At 38.2% G+C, this 14,365-nt stretch overlaps 2 protein-coding genes and 1 long non-coding RNA gene across 5 annotated transcripts; 2 read left to right on the top strand and 1 right to left on the bottom strand.

Annotated features, from left to right (window-relative positions):
• Positions 1-1,028: 1,028 nt before the first annotated feature.
• Positions 1,029-3,927, bottom strand: LOC18011990 (universal stress protein A-like protein). Its single transcript, XM_024151078.1, has 2 exons — positions 3,685-3,927; positions 1,029-1,307 (listed from the first exon to the last, which is right to left on the bottom strand). Exons 1-2 carry the CDS (start codon positions 3,925-3,927, stop codon positions 1,029-1,031), a joined length of 522 nt encoding a protein of 173 aa, XP_024006846.1.
• Positions 1,926-3,262, top strand: LOC112083541. 2 transcript variants are annotated; one of them, XR_002897680.1, is made up of 5 exons: positions 1,926-1,956; positions 2,224-2,426; positions 2,526-2,661; positions 2,783-2,914; positions 3,016-3,262. It is a non-coding gene; the product is annotated as an uncharacterized LOC112083541 (long non-coding RNA). The 2 variants fall into 2 exon arrangements; XR_002897679.1 differs by having other exon boundaries at positions 2,224-2,661.
• Positions 3,928-5,542: 1,615 nt separating the features above from the next.
• LOC18012168 (isoleucine--tRNA ligase, chloroplastic/mitochondrial) lies at positions 5,543-14,319 on the top strand. 2 transcript variants are annotated; one of them, XM_006395037.2, is made up of 23 exons: positions 5,543-6,185; positions 6,890-6,980; positions 7,571-7,769; positions 7,848-8,002; positions 8,077-8,178; positions 8,292-8,361; positions 8,478-8,590; positions 8,748-8,816; positions 8,907-9,014; positions 9,338-9,482; positions 9,669-9,900; positions 9,995-10,281; positions 10,385-10,521; positions 10,811-10,958; positions 11,084-11,215; positions 11,312-11,440; positions 11,551-11,678; positions 11,766-11,930; positions 12,076-12,201; positions 12,474-12,547; positions 12,652-12,901; positions 13,125-13,304; positions 13,915-14,319. In XM_006395037.2, exons 1-23 carry the CDS (start codon positions 5,638-5,640, stop codon positions 14,155-14,157), a joined length of 3,831 nt encoding a protein of 1,276 aa, XP_006395099.1. In that variant the 5' UTR covers positions 5,543-5,637; the 3' UTR covers positions 14,158-14,319. The 2 variants fall into 2 exon arrangements, with proteins under 2 accessions (XP_006395099.1, XP_006395100.1); XM_006395038.2 differs by lacking the exon at positions 5,543-6,185 and having other exon boundaries at positions 6,729-6,980.
• The last annotated feature ends 46 nt before the right edge of the window (positions 14,320-14,365 follow it).

The raw sequence follows: 14,365 nt of genomic DNA on the forward strand, positions 1-14,365 counted from the left end.
TGGTGTATGCTTCCCTGCCAGGCTGAGTGAGCAAGGCATTGAGAATTCGTTGCTGGTCTTCCGCGAGATTCACCGGGCATAGAGCTTCTTCTTCTTCTTCCGGAAATACACTTTGAGCGTCAGAAGCTTGCTCGTGTTGTTGTTGAGAGACAGATTGCTGTTGACCGCGTGGAGATGGTTGATGTTGACCGCGTGGAGATGGTTGCTCGTGAGATCGAGACTCTGGTCCTCGATGTGGATTCTGCGAGTTCGGGAACAACTGCGCCGGTGGTGGATAATCCCTCACGGATACTGATGGTTGCTGCGTGGGGACAACCGGCGGCGATGGCGAGGGCGTGAAGTCGTAACGACCTGGCAGAGGCGACAACGATCTGGCTTGCGACGGTGCCACACCTCCTCTGCCTCGTCCTCTCTTCCTTTCACCACGACCACCCATCCTCTAATCGTTGAAGAAGAAGTTGCTAATTGGGGATTTGGGGATTTTTGGTGAGATTTCTGGGTTGGGAGAGAAAGGGGTTAGGGTTTCGTCGAAGAGATTTGGGGAATTTTTGTTAAGTGGTTAGGGTTCTCGAATTTTTGGTGAGATTTCTCGAGTGTTTAAATGGATTTGGGCTTTGTTTACATTTTTTTTTATTTTGGGCCGAAATGTAGTCGCAAAGTAGTCGCCAATTCCCGACTACCATAAATTAGTCGTTAAATTAGTCGTTAAATACTGACCCAGTTACGACTGTTTTAATTAGTCGCTAATTAGCGACTAATTGCCGACTGAATTTTATGAGACGTAAATTGGAGGCAAATCAGTAGCCAATTAGTCGTAACAGTTAGCAACTGCCAAATCAATCGCTAAATGTCGTCGCCAATTAACTGTTTTCTTGTAGTGTATCAACGTTGAAAATGAAGTTGTTGAGGGAATAAAAGAGTATACTACAAAGTTACAAAGGTATGGTCTTATTCAAGATACAAGAATGGTATACGTAGTAACATATATAAAAGGAAGAGACGTCTTGTGTCTCTCTCTCTCATGATCATCAGTGTTTATCGGTGGAAGTAGTTTTAGCCTTAGGCTTCTTAACGATCATAACGGAGCAATGAGCATGATGAGCTAAATAGTCACTCACACTCCCCAAAAAAACCCTCTTGACATCTCCATAACCATGGCTTCCAAGAACAAGAACAGACGCATGATGTCTCTCCGCTGACTCCAACATTATGTTCCTCGGATCTCCTTCGATCACCTCCGACGACGAGATCTCGACAGATTTAGCCGAGCACACCTCGGCACATTTCTTCTTAACCAATTCCGCAGTCTTGTCACTACAAGAAAAATGAGTATTAATAGCACTTTAATATAGCGTTTTATGTGTTTTTGTTATGGTTGATTTATGTCTAGTTTTTATATAGCGTTTTTGAAACGACAAACGCTATAATATATTGGGCGGCTAAAAATATATGTTTGAGCTTAATTTTTCATTTTCCAATTATTTTGTACGAATTGTAAAACGTTATCGTAGGTTAGCCACAAATAAATAATTTTGATTGCCCGCCTAAGTTATAAAAAATGGTACTAAATCAGTTTTACTAAATGAACAACAACAAATTTGGTCAACAAAAACTTAGGGTTTTCAGAAAATTGCCCTTTTGCTCTCCGTTCTCTCTTCGTTAGTCTCAAGCTCTTCTCTCAATCTCGATCTCTCTTCTCTATTCTCTTTCAGTATCGATATGATCTCTTTCACTCTCAGCCATCCAAGTCTCCAAGCTTTTCAGATCCTCTCTTCCTCGTCTCTCCCAGCCTCCTTCAACGACGAAGACGGCGAAGCAAAGTTTTACCAAAATCATCGCATCTCAGAACCATGCTCTCGTGGCGGCGATTTGGACTCAACGATCGATTCTCACTCTCATCGCCTGATTTCCCTCTCTCTCTCTCTCTCTCTCTCTCTCGTTTGCTGCCGGAAAAAGGTTTCATTCTTCTTGTTCGATCTAGGGTTTATACTTAATCAGATCTCATGAGATTTCTTAAATCCGTAGTTTATGTATTCTTCTTTTCTAATTTCGTTGTAGTTGTTCATAAGCGTCTGCCTTTCATATGAAAACTCTTTCTGTCTGGACAAAAATTCTGAGTTTCCAGGTCTCAGCTGACTGTTATTAGATAGAGTGTATATGCCTTAATCGAGTTGAAAATTCTTTTTAAGATAAATTTCCCATCTAGAGATTATCTTTTCTCAGGTTACTTGCGGCTCCAGAGACACTAATTGAGAAAGAAGTGCAAGAGAACTCCATGGTTAAACTCAAATTTTTTTATTGAGGCACATGGTCTTCCTATCTTGTCAGGAAGCAAAGCAAGCTATTCAACTGATGTACAAAAATGGGAAATGATAGATATATGTGATGCTTTGGAGCTATTAACTCCTCTATTTGAAAGTGAAGAGGTACTACAAGTGCCCAATTTACTTTTCTTCCGGTCTTTTAACCTTCTACTAGATCTGCTTGTTTGTTGTTTGCTAATTACTCGCTACACCTACTGATAGGTTTGAGCTTATGCTGTGAGTGTCCTTGAAAGAGCTGATGATGAGGAGCTCCAGTGTTACATGCTTAAAATGGTTCAAGCTCTCCTTTTTGAACGCTCATATAGATCTCGGTTTTCTCAATTCCTTGTCTAAAGGGGTATGTTCTGAACTTCTACCCACGAAAGTTTGTCTATTTTTCTCTGTATTAGTGTTTTATATTTGTTCCATGAGTCATATATACATTGACTGATTCTGTTATTTTCCTTTCAATCTTTTAGCATTACAGAATGTTGCTGTGGAGCTTTTTGACAATGTCTATGAAAGGCGATTTTACAGCACATACAACTTACTCTATGAGAGTATGAAAAAGGTGTGGAACTTGGGATGTGGGTTTTGGTTAACAGTGCCAGGTTGTTATGTAACATATTTATTATTGATGGAGGCACATGAATGTCGTGTTAATTTTTTGGAGTTTTCTTAGTTTTGATTTTCGTGGTTGTGATCTTTGCAGGTTGCTTCTCTTTAACTTGATTATGGATATGTTTCACATGTGAAGTTGCAACTTGCAAGATGATGTATGATGATCTCTGAGAAAATAGTAGGAGAGGAGTCCATTCGCCAATGTTGGTTGTTGCCATCAGAAGCTACTTTTGATGATGATAATGAAGAAGTTCAAATATTGGAGATCCAAGAGTGTGAAGAGAATTCACAAGTTCAAATACGAGAGTCGTATGAACTTAATTTTTAATTATGTACGTTTCTGTCTTTTTTGTTTACGGAAGTACTTTTACTTTGTAATATAGGTTTTTTTGTATAATAGTTTCATATATGAAAGTAATAGAATAAAATATGGCAATTTAATGTCTATTTATCAACAGCAAAAAAATCCAGTAAATGGTGATTTAAATAAAAATTATTGGAATAAGCTACAGAAATCATTATATATATCGTATGCTATTGTAAATAATAAAAATGCTATAAAAAACAATTAATAACTGAAAATAATTACTATGATAGAATATATAATTGCATGGTAAAAAGCGCTATATTAGATGAAGACACGATAGCAATGCCAAAAATCGCTATCTAAAGTGCCAGACTTATTATGACGGGCGATGATAGAGCGCTTTTTAAAACGCTATCGTATTGTTAGATAGCGTTTTTACGATGCTAAGAATACCCTTTTTTCCTGTAGTGTGTGCAAATCTTGTTCCACCATCGGTATTATATCTACCGTACCGGGACCGGCAAAGCCGAGAACAGAGGTCGCGGTGGGTCTGGCGTGAATGACGACGAGTTTGAATTGTGGGTTTGATTTGAAAGGTACGAAGAAAAGATCGAGAGCCGTCTCGAGTGCGTGGTAGCTATGTGCTGAATCATCTACTCCTACGACCACCACACGCTCACTTCCACTTGCCGCCATCTTTCGAGTCTCTTTTGGTTTAAGATTTTTTTGGCTTTGTGATTGTAATTAGACTCTCTCTCTTTTTGTTTTGTACATGAGAAAGTGGTTTCTATTTGAATGATAAGTTGGCGGGGATGATGTGGTCGAGCGTTGTTGCCGGGACAGATTCTCACGCGAGGCCTCTTTGTTCCAACTAAAACGGGTCTGTTTAGAAATTTCAGTTAGGTCTTTGTGTTTTGTTTTGTTTGTCAACAACAACTTGACTAGTTACGTTTGCATTTCCCAATACTATATAGGGTCTTTTTTGTTCAAAAGAGTTTGACCAAAGTGAAATCAAAGTTTTTTTGTTTTGTTTTGTGTGTAAAATTCATCTATCGTACATAAAATTCTTTACAAATGCAAAAAAAGGGAGTTATTGATGAATAATTAACATTAGGAATGAATTCCAAGGAAATTTCTATTTTAAGTAAAAAAATAACACTAGGGTCGTATTGTATTATGTAATCGTATAAATTTATCGTATTAAGGAGCATCAGGTGAGGCAATCTCTCACATTAGCGGAAGTAGGCCGTCTCCCATTAACTATTGTATTCAACATTCATCGAGAAATAATTAATTTGTTTCATTCCGATGATTTTTCAAACGAATATTTTTGTTGATGTTAATCACCGTAAGCAATCAGCGTAAGCAGATCACCGTAAGCAATCACCTTTGTTGATGTTAATCACCGTAAGCAATCACCGTTTCAATCAAATATCCTTATATAAACCGTCTCCCTAGGTTTGTTTATATTTTTTGTTGCTGTTTTCAGGTTTTGAATTGAAACGGTTTAAGGATATTTGAGTATTTCTTTTCTTGAATGACGCAATTACAGGCTTCAAATTTTAACTTTTCCAAAGTAAAGAAAAAAAAGAGACGTCTGTTCAAAAGATAAGGAAAGGTAAAACGTAAGTTACCCCTACATATCACCCGACAAAAGAAATCCCCTACTACGAAAATTAGATAACACATGAAATTCACATGCCGTATGTATATCTTTTCTTTTTGGGTCTAAGCCGTATGTATATCTTTATTCGCATGATTTATATTATAAGCTTTTAAATACTTTAAGCTTTTAGGATATTTAGTCCCTTTACCGTAAAACAGACGACTACTGACGCAATGATGCTGTAGAATTTTCTATTTCTTTCGCTCTTTTTTTTTTGTTTCAAAAATTAAATTTCTCATAAACTAGCAGATAGAGTACAGAAAATTTCAAAAAGAATAAATGAATTTATAATATTTTCGCCTAAACATTTGAAATCATCTGAACGCTACATAGAATTTGATACATTCAAACGATAAAAAAATAATTCTAACTGTGACTAAAAGAAGTTAATAACATATAGAGACGATAAAAATACGATCATTTCATTTATTTTAGTTTTTAGTTGTATTTTGGAAAAAAAAAATAGAGAACATTTAACATCACATTTTTAAGGTTTGAATTTTGAACTGCTATGAATTGTCAATATTTTTGTTGTTGTAATTTTCCTTTTGTTTGTTTCCAGAAGATTTCTCAACTAGCACACTGGCACACGCTACTTCTTTCTTTATATACACATACACTCGTTTATCTTATATACAGCACACAAGCTCATATCGAGTATAGATACACCCCTTATTTACATGAATCTTTAACAAGAAATATACAAAACAAACTAACAAAAGTACCACCACAAAACTAACATGGCAAAGCTAATCCTCGCCGCACAAATCCTCCTCCTCCTCGCCGCCAACGTTGTTTCCACTGGGAAGATCGGTGGAGACCTCGCAAGAACAATAAACAAGAAACAACTCGGTCTCGATAGAAAGGAGAAACTCACACATCTCCGTGTCTATTGGCACGACAATGTAAGCGATCGAAACCCAAGTTCCATCATGATCCAACCTCCCGTGTCTAACTACGCCTCCTCTTCCTCCTTTGGATCAATCACCATGATCGACAACGCACTAACATCAGATGTGCCCATTAACTCGACTGTGGTGGGCCAGGCCCAAGGAATGTACGCAGGAGCAGCTCAAAAGGAGGTAGGGTTCTTGATGGTGATGAACTTCGTTTTCAAGACTGGCGAGTATAACGGGAGTACGATCACGATTCTTGGTCGGAACACGATTATGTCCAAGGTAAGGGAGATGCCGGTGGTTGGAGGCAGTGGACTGTTCCGGTTCGCTAGAGGTTATGTTGAGGCTCGGACCAAGTGGTTCAATCGCAAGACTGGTGACGCCACTGTTGAGTATAATTGTTACGTCTTGCATTACTAATTAAGTTTAATGGACTTTATTTTGGGTTTGGAGATTTGTTTCACTCATTTTCATTGTCTTTTTATTAATTTATCTTATGTTTTTTTTTATCTTAGTCTACTGTTGTTCATTGAAAACAATTGTTCTTGTTTTGCTTACTGCTTTGACTGAAATCCTATAAGATAAAGAGAAATGATAGTAAGATATTTGATTTTATAATTAAATCATATATTACAAATGTTGATCAGTCGATGAATTCAACTACATGCATCACATAGTTTTCTTCAAGATCACGACGTACGTTATAGTATTCTGAAATCTCTAATAATCTTTGTATCTATTTAAGATGCAACTTTTCTTGGAATCCAAAGTTTATCGAAAATCAAAAATGTTTGATACGTAATAAACAACCGCTTATCCAAATAGCGATGTTGGGACCATATATAATCGTTATTCCAAAAAGGGATGTTATAGGGAAAACAGAAATAATTAGGGATCAAACGGATAAAAAACTCCGATAGTGAAACGAGTTCTGAGGTTTGGTCTAGTTTCAACGTTCAGTTATCCACACACACACACACACGCATAGGCCTTGTGAGTTTGTCGACGTTTCTCTTCCTTACTTCCCACCCTTGTTCCGCCGATTGCGAATTCCGTGGCATGAAAATGAGCTGAGATATCGAAGTTGACAAGATAGAAGTGGAAAAATGTCGTCTTTCTTCAAATCTTTTGCTGGGAATCCCAGGGAGGCGGCTGCCATGGCGATGGTGCAATCCTCATCTTACAGAGTACGTGAAATTACTTTGAATCCGTTTTCCTCATTCGTTTTGAGCACTGGGAAAGTGATAGCCTTTCTTTCAAGTTCGATGTCTAAAACACACTTGTCTCCGAATTGGTCCATAATATCAATGCAATGGTGATTTTCGGTTTTGGGGATTCGTTAAAGTAGTTCGCCTTTTGTTATATAACTGAAAAGGTCGGTAAATACCTCCGTTGGCGGAATGTGTTCTTAAGCTTTTACTATTGCACACCAATTGTTCGATAAAATTTCAGAGGCTTGTGGGGTGACTTTTATCCATTGCCTGTGTCTTCTAATAATAAAAGTGTATTAACTTTACAGGAAAAATGGAAAAAGAAATTGTAAGTAGTTCACTTGAGTTCTGACTCTCTGACCATCTTATAACGGCTTCATACGTGGAACTCACTTTAACCAAACTAATTCTGTTTTCAGGCTCTGTTCTTTTATAAAAAAAACGTGTTATTGGTTAAGGAACTTGATTGGAAAAAAATACTTCACCTGTCATTCTGACATAAATTCTTGTATATTGCTGATAATTTGCGTGGAAATAGTTTTGAGATGTGGGTTGTGTCTGTTCAGGTATTGTCAGGTCGAAATTGTTCAAATTTAAGGAGAAAGACTCCGTTGGATTCTTTTCTTGCCAAGGGAAGGTCTTCCGTCAATGCGTTTTCTTTCCTATATGTCTCACGCTATTCAACTCAACCAAACAATGAGTTTGGTCATTCATCAAAGCGAAGGTCTCGTGGGCCTGTTATGGCAGCAAAGAAAGCATCTGAAGGTTTGCATCTCACTGCTTGTACTTATATCCTAGTACTGTTATGCAATTTGGAACTCATTTACTATTGTGTTTGGTTAGGGGAAAAGCAAGGAGAAGGAAAGTACAAGCACACAGTTGATTTGCCAAAGACAGGTTTTGGTATGAGAGCGAATTCTTTGACGAGGGAACCTGAACTCCAGAAGTTGTGGGACGAGCACCAGGTCTTCAAGAGAGTTTCTGATAATAACGATGGAGTGAGTTTCTCATGATCCTCTCACATAAACTTTGCTTCGAGAAACTGGTATCTGATAGTTAGTTGGAATTTCAGGGGAGTTTCATTCTTCATGATGGTCCTCCTTATGCCAATGGTGACCTGCATATGGGTCATGCTCTTAACAAGATACTGAAGGATATCATTAATCGGTATAAGGTATGAACCTTTCCTTACTGTACATGCATTTACTCTCTATTTGGCTTCTCTATTTTTTACTTACATCCAATTAAAGAGTGTCTTCTCATCAAATTGTCTGCTTCTTCATCCAGCTGCTCCAAAACTACAAAGTTCAGTACGTTCCTGGGTGGGATTGCCATGGCCTTCCAATTGAGTTGAAAGGCAAGTACATAATAGGTTATGGACCCTTGAGTCATTACAATGAGAAAATAACCCTGCTTTTATTTCCAGTTTGTTATATTTCTCAGTAATTTGGCTGTAACTGTTAAACATTTCAGTTCTACAGTCCCTGGATCAGGAAGTGAGAAAGGAACTTACACCACTAAAATTAAGGGCAAAGGCAGCAAAATTTGCGAAAGCAACAGTCAAAACACAAATGGAGTCATTTAAGGTGGGTATCAAGCTTTAATTCAATACCTGAGTTCTTATTTTGAATGCATCGCTCAATATGATGGTTAGATCTCTCAGGACATTTTAGTTGCGTGAGAGATTGTTTTGGTCATTCAATTGACATTTAGCACATATGACATAATACTTGGTGTTTACAGCGATTTGGAGTCTGGGCAGACTGGAACAATCCTTATCTAACACTTGATCCAGAATATGAAGCAGCCCAGGTAATGGTCATAACCTCCCACATTATTTACTTGATTACATAATCATGCAGGTCCAGGAGATGATTATTATAATTATTTGATCGTATATAGATTGAGGTATTTGGCCAAATGGCCTTGCAAGGATACATCTATAGAGGTAGGAAACCAGTCCACTGGAGCCCTTCATCTCGTACTGCTCTTGCAGAAGCTGAACTAGAGGTAAAATTCCCGCTTTCATCTCAAATAGTCTAAGAAGAAAAATAATACTATGGATAGCTCAGAGCAAACTAAATACTAAAGTCAGCTAAAATGATATCAGTCTTGCTATTCTTTTTATTACTTCTGTTGACATTCTACCATAATGTGATCTGTAGTCCATTATACCCAGAGTATTGCGTTATATATCGATGAACCCTGATTTAATGAAATTATCTATTCCCCATCTTAATACATGCCGCTTTCATGAATGAATGTTTGGACGATTCCACACGTTACCTTGGTTATCATATATCAGTCCTACTTGTATCTGCCTTTATTTGTAGTATCCGGAGGGTCATATTTCAAGAAGCATTTATGCTATTTTCAAATTGGTTGGCGGAGCGAAAACAAGCCTTTTAGAAGAGTTTATTCCTAATATATGCTTGGCAGTATGGACAACTACACCTTGGACTATTCCAGCCAATGCTGGTAAGTGTCATATTAATATATGAAACTCACTGCCGCCAAAATACATCCTACCTTACTTTGTTTCTGTTATTTCCCACCTCTCTTGTCCATTTAGATGGAAGAATAAGTACACTTTTGTCTGATTTTCTGCTGAGTGCTGTATAAGCACATTCAGTGATTCTTCCTTTTTTTTTGTCTAACTTTCAGCTGTCGCGGTGAACGGAAAGCTTCAGTACTCTGTTGTTGAAGTGCAGTCATCCTCAGAAGATGAATCTGCGTCGACAGGGAATAAAAAGAAAATGCCTGGGAAGGTTCTGAAGAATCAACAAAAGCTTTTCGTGATTGTAGCTACCGACCTTGTGTCAGCATTAGAAGCGAAATGGGGTGTGAAGCTTATCATAAGTAAAACATTCCTTGGTGCAGATCTTGAAAACTGCAGGTTACATTTAAATATAGAAAAAAATGAACTTCAGTTTTGCATGTGATGCTATAACTTCAACCCATTGGTTTATGGTGTGTCTTCATGGTTGTAGGTACACACATCCAATTGACAGCAGGGATTGTCCAGTCGTTATAGGGGGTGATTACATAACCACGGAATCAGGAACAGGGTTGGTCCACACTGCCCCTGGTCATGGTCAGGAGGATTATGCAACCGGTCTGAAGTATGGGCTGCCCATTGTCTCTCCTGTGGATGACGGTGGAAAGTTCACTGAAGAAGCTGGACAGTTTAGTGGGCTCTCGGTCCTTGGAGAAGGGACTAGTGCTGTTGTCAGTTACCTGGATGAAAATATGTCTCTGGTCATGGAAGAATCTTATGGTGAGTTTGCTTCAGATGCTTTTTCGCCAGAGAAAACATTTGTCATCCACTTTATTTCAGATCCAAATAGTCTTATGTTTTGATTTCCTTCTTTTGTATGCAGCTCATAAATACCCATATGATTGGCGAACTAAGAAACCGACGATATTTAGAGCGACTGAGCAGTGGTTTGCATCGGTTGAAGGGTTTCGCAAGGCAACTATGGATGCAATCAACAATGTGAAATGGATACCACATCAGGTACCTAGTTAACTGCATACTGAGTTCATAGGTTGATTTCTTTTTGCCTGAGTATGTTTGTTGAAAGTATATCATGTGTGGATGTTAGCTATGGAAAGAGACTCGAAGCATATTAAACCACATGATTTGATCCACCTTGCTACCGGATTTCTCATTGTTGGGATAGTTTCTTACTGCTTGTTCTCCTCTTAACTTAGCTTTTTGCCTTATATCTTCTTTCTTAGAGCTGCATGTTATATTGTTTGGAGTTTTATTTTGTACCTGATATGTTTTGACAATTGTCATTCAGGCAGTTAACAGAATATCTGCCATGACCTCCAGTCGATCTGATTGGTGTATCTCAAGACAAAGGACATGGGGTGTCCCTATTCCAGTCTTTTATCATGTTGAGACAAAAGAACCCCTTATGAATGAAGAGACAATTGAACATGTTAAGTGTAAGGGTTAATAAGATAGTATGGTCTCTTTCTTGGTTGTTTTTTAGAGGCTGTGTTTCTGTTATTCATGCTCGATGTAGTTGCTATGGGTTTCCTGTAACTTTAGTTGTATACCTTGTCCGCAGCTATAATTTCCCAGAAGGGTAGTGATGCGTGGTGGTATATGTCAGTGGAAGACCTACTTCCTGAGAAATATCGTGAGAAAGCAGCTGATTATGAAAAGGGAACTGATACAATGGATGTCTGGTTTGACTCAGGTATTCTAATAAAAGAATGCTAATTAGATTCAAATAGTCTCACATGTCAATCAACTATTTAATCATCACTTTTTTTTTTCAAATTTGTATTGTCAGGTTCTTCTTGGGCTGGTGTTTTGGGGAAACGCGACGGTCTTAGTTTCCCGGCAGATGTGTATCTGGAAGGTACAGATCAGCATCGTGGATGGTTCCAGAGTTCTCTGCTAACAAGCATCGCAACAAAAGGTGATAAATGCATAACTGCCTGAAGCAAGATTACTATTACAGATTTTAGCTTTCTTGGTATAAGTTGGCTTTGCATTCTTTTTCTTCACATTTTGTGTTCTTGTATATAGGAAAGGCCCCTTATTCTGCTGTTATAACACATGGTTTTGTACTGGATGAGAAGGGTATGAAAATGAGTAAGTCTTTGGGTAATGTGGTTGACCCACGTATGGTCATTGAAGGAGGGAAAAACTCAAAGGTTCGTCACTGGTATAACAACCAAGCCCATTGTGTAAAATCATCTTTATTATCCGTTTCTTGACAAGGGTTCTTCTTCTTATGCCAGGACGCACCTGCTTATGGAGCGGATGTTATGCGTCTCTGGGTTTCTAGTGTAGATTACACAGGTGATGTACTGATAGGCCCACAGATTCTTCGGCAAATGTCTGATATATATAGGAAGTTGAGAGGAACGTTAAGATATCTCTTGGGCAATCTTCATGATTGGAGAGTATGTCTCTAACTCAACTCTAAGCTTTATATAGAGTAGTGTAGTGTTTTTCTCCTCTTGCCCCCAGTTATCAAAGTTTTTTGCTTATATTTTTTAGTTGGGCTTCACAACAATCTTTCAATATTTAAGTCGTGGCTGTTTGCAGGTTGATAATGCTGTTTCATACGAGGATTTACCCATTATTGATCGGCATGCTCTCTTCCAGCTTGAGAATGTTGTAAAAAACATAAAGGAGTGTTACGAGAACTACCAGTTTTTCAAAATATTCCAGGTACCAAACCTCACCATCATAAAAGAGTGTCTACAAAATTACTCTCTTTAGATGTGTCACGTTTAATGACCGGGCCAATTAATTTGATCTACGTGTATGTGATATCGCAGAGAGGCAAGAGCAACTTAAAAACTGGAAAAACTATAATATAACCTACTTCATTGACATATGTTTTGCTTATGACGGAGAACATAGATAGATAACCAGTACAAGACTTAGTTTGTTGATTAGAAGCTCGACTATATCTAAGAAACCATAATTCTTTATTTCAGATCATACAACGATTCACAATTGTTGATCTGTCAAATTTCTACTTCGATATTGCTAAAGATAGACTGTATACTGGGTAAGCTTTTTTTCTTCTTTAGGTTGATATTTGCTGCAACCTATGTAGATCTGGCTTACCAATCTTTGATTGCAATACGTCTGTGCTATTCAACGTAATCTCAGGGGAAGTTCGAGTTTTACTAGAAGAAGCTGTCAAACAGTTCTTTCAACACATCTTTTATCAATATTAAGAGTAATCGCGCCGATAGTACCTCACCTAGCAGAAGATGTCTGGCAGAATCTCCCATTTGAGTACAGAAATGAAGATGGCTCTGCAGCAAAATTTGTCTTTGAACTTAAATGGCCTATGTTGAACGAACAATGGCTTTCATTTCCTGCTGAAGATATTCTCTTCTGGGAAAGGCTTCTCGAGGTATCAAAATCCCCTAGAAATCATAGCAGATAAACATCCAGAAATTTTCTCCTTTTACACTTCTTATAGCTAAGTACTAGAGTTTCCTAGCTTCTTAGTGGAGATGAAGTTGATGAAGTTTATGTTTTAATCTTTGTTTTCTTCTTCTTCCCCCAGACAGCATTTTCTTGATGCCTGTTATGTAATGAGGATCTTAAAAAGGCTTATGGTGTTTGTGTAACAGTTGAGGACTGAGGTGAACAAAGTGCTGGAGCTCGCACGGAATGAGAAATTAATAGGTTCGAGTTTAGAAGCAAAGGTGTATCTGCATACCGCCGATGCAGGCATGGCTTCAAAATTATTAGAGATGTGTGAAGCTCAGAATGAAGCTGACACGCTGCAACGCATATTCATAACATCACAGGTACGCACTAAATCTTAAGGGGGGTAAGAAACTTGTGTTCGTGGTTCACATTCAAGTTACAGATAAAGATAGGATACATATTCACATTATCATGACCATCAACAAAAACCTTAGTTTTTCTGTATAGGACCGTGGTTGAGTACAAGTGAGCTCACTGGAGATCATAATAGCCACTCCATAAGATTCATTAAGAACAACTAATTAAAACATTTACCGTAAATGGTATTAGGCACAAAGCGGAAGTTTTCTGATCCAGTCTGGTTGTTTCTACCCATATATAGATGTGTAGGGAGTTTCTGCGCATCCTAGATATAGTTTTGGGACCTCATGAGACAAGCTAAGTAGTCAGAGGTAAAAGGAAGAGTATTTTTTAGAGCAGTAGAGACATGCAGGGATTGATGTGTGGGAAAACATCCGAGAAACCTCCTAAACGCCTTAGAGATGGATATGTATTGAGGGATTCTAAATGAATCTCTGTGTTTTGGTTGCAGCCTTTTGATGACATGTGTGTTCAGGGTCCACACAATTTTAGATTAAAGTTGAGATTCGATCATAGAGAGTGCATATCTATGAGAGTTTAGCTATGAAACTGTTGTGGATGTGTATACAGGTTGAGGTAGTGTCGTCAATGGAGGAGATGGTAAGCAGTGTGCAGCACACCGGAGAGTATGTGGAGGGAGAGAACAAGGTGTGGATTGGTGTGTCACGAGCCGAGGGATCCAAGTGTGAGAGATGCTGGAATTACTCGGGCCAGGTCGGGTCGTTTTCTGACCATCCTACTCTCTGTGGACGTTGCTTCAATGTCATTGTTGCTAATCCGCCTGAGCCGGTGGTTGCAGCCGTTATCAGCTGAGCCTGGAGTTTGCCTTATACTGTTACAGTTCCTTTGTCCAATGCAATATTTGCACATTTCTCCAATTCATTTTTGTTTCAGTAAACTCAAAGAGTACAAATGAAAAAAAAAACCATTTTGTAAATTTTCGAGTCTTTAGCCAATACTTCTTTTCAATAATAACTCATTACCGGCCCTCTATCTGATCGTATAGTTCAATTTTACAAAA

The sequence above is a fragment of the Eutrema salsugineum genome, unplaced genomic scaffold (genome assembly GCF_000478725.1).
Source record: "Eutrema salsugineum unplaced genomic scaffold, Eutsalg1_0 scaffold_6, whole genome shotgun sequence".
NCBI classification, from domain to species: domain Eukaryota; kingdom Viridiplantae; phylum Streptophyta; class Magnoliopsida; order Brassicales; family Brassicaceae; genus Eutrema; species Eutrema salsugineum.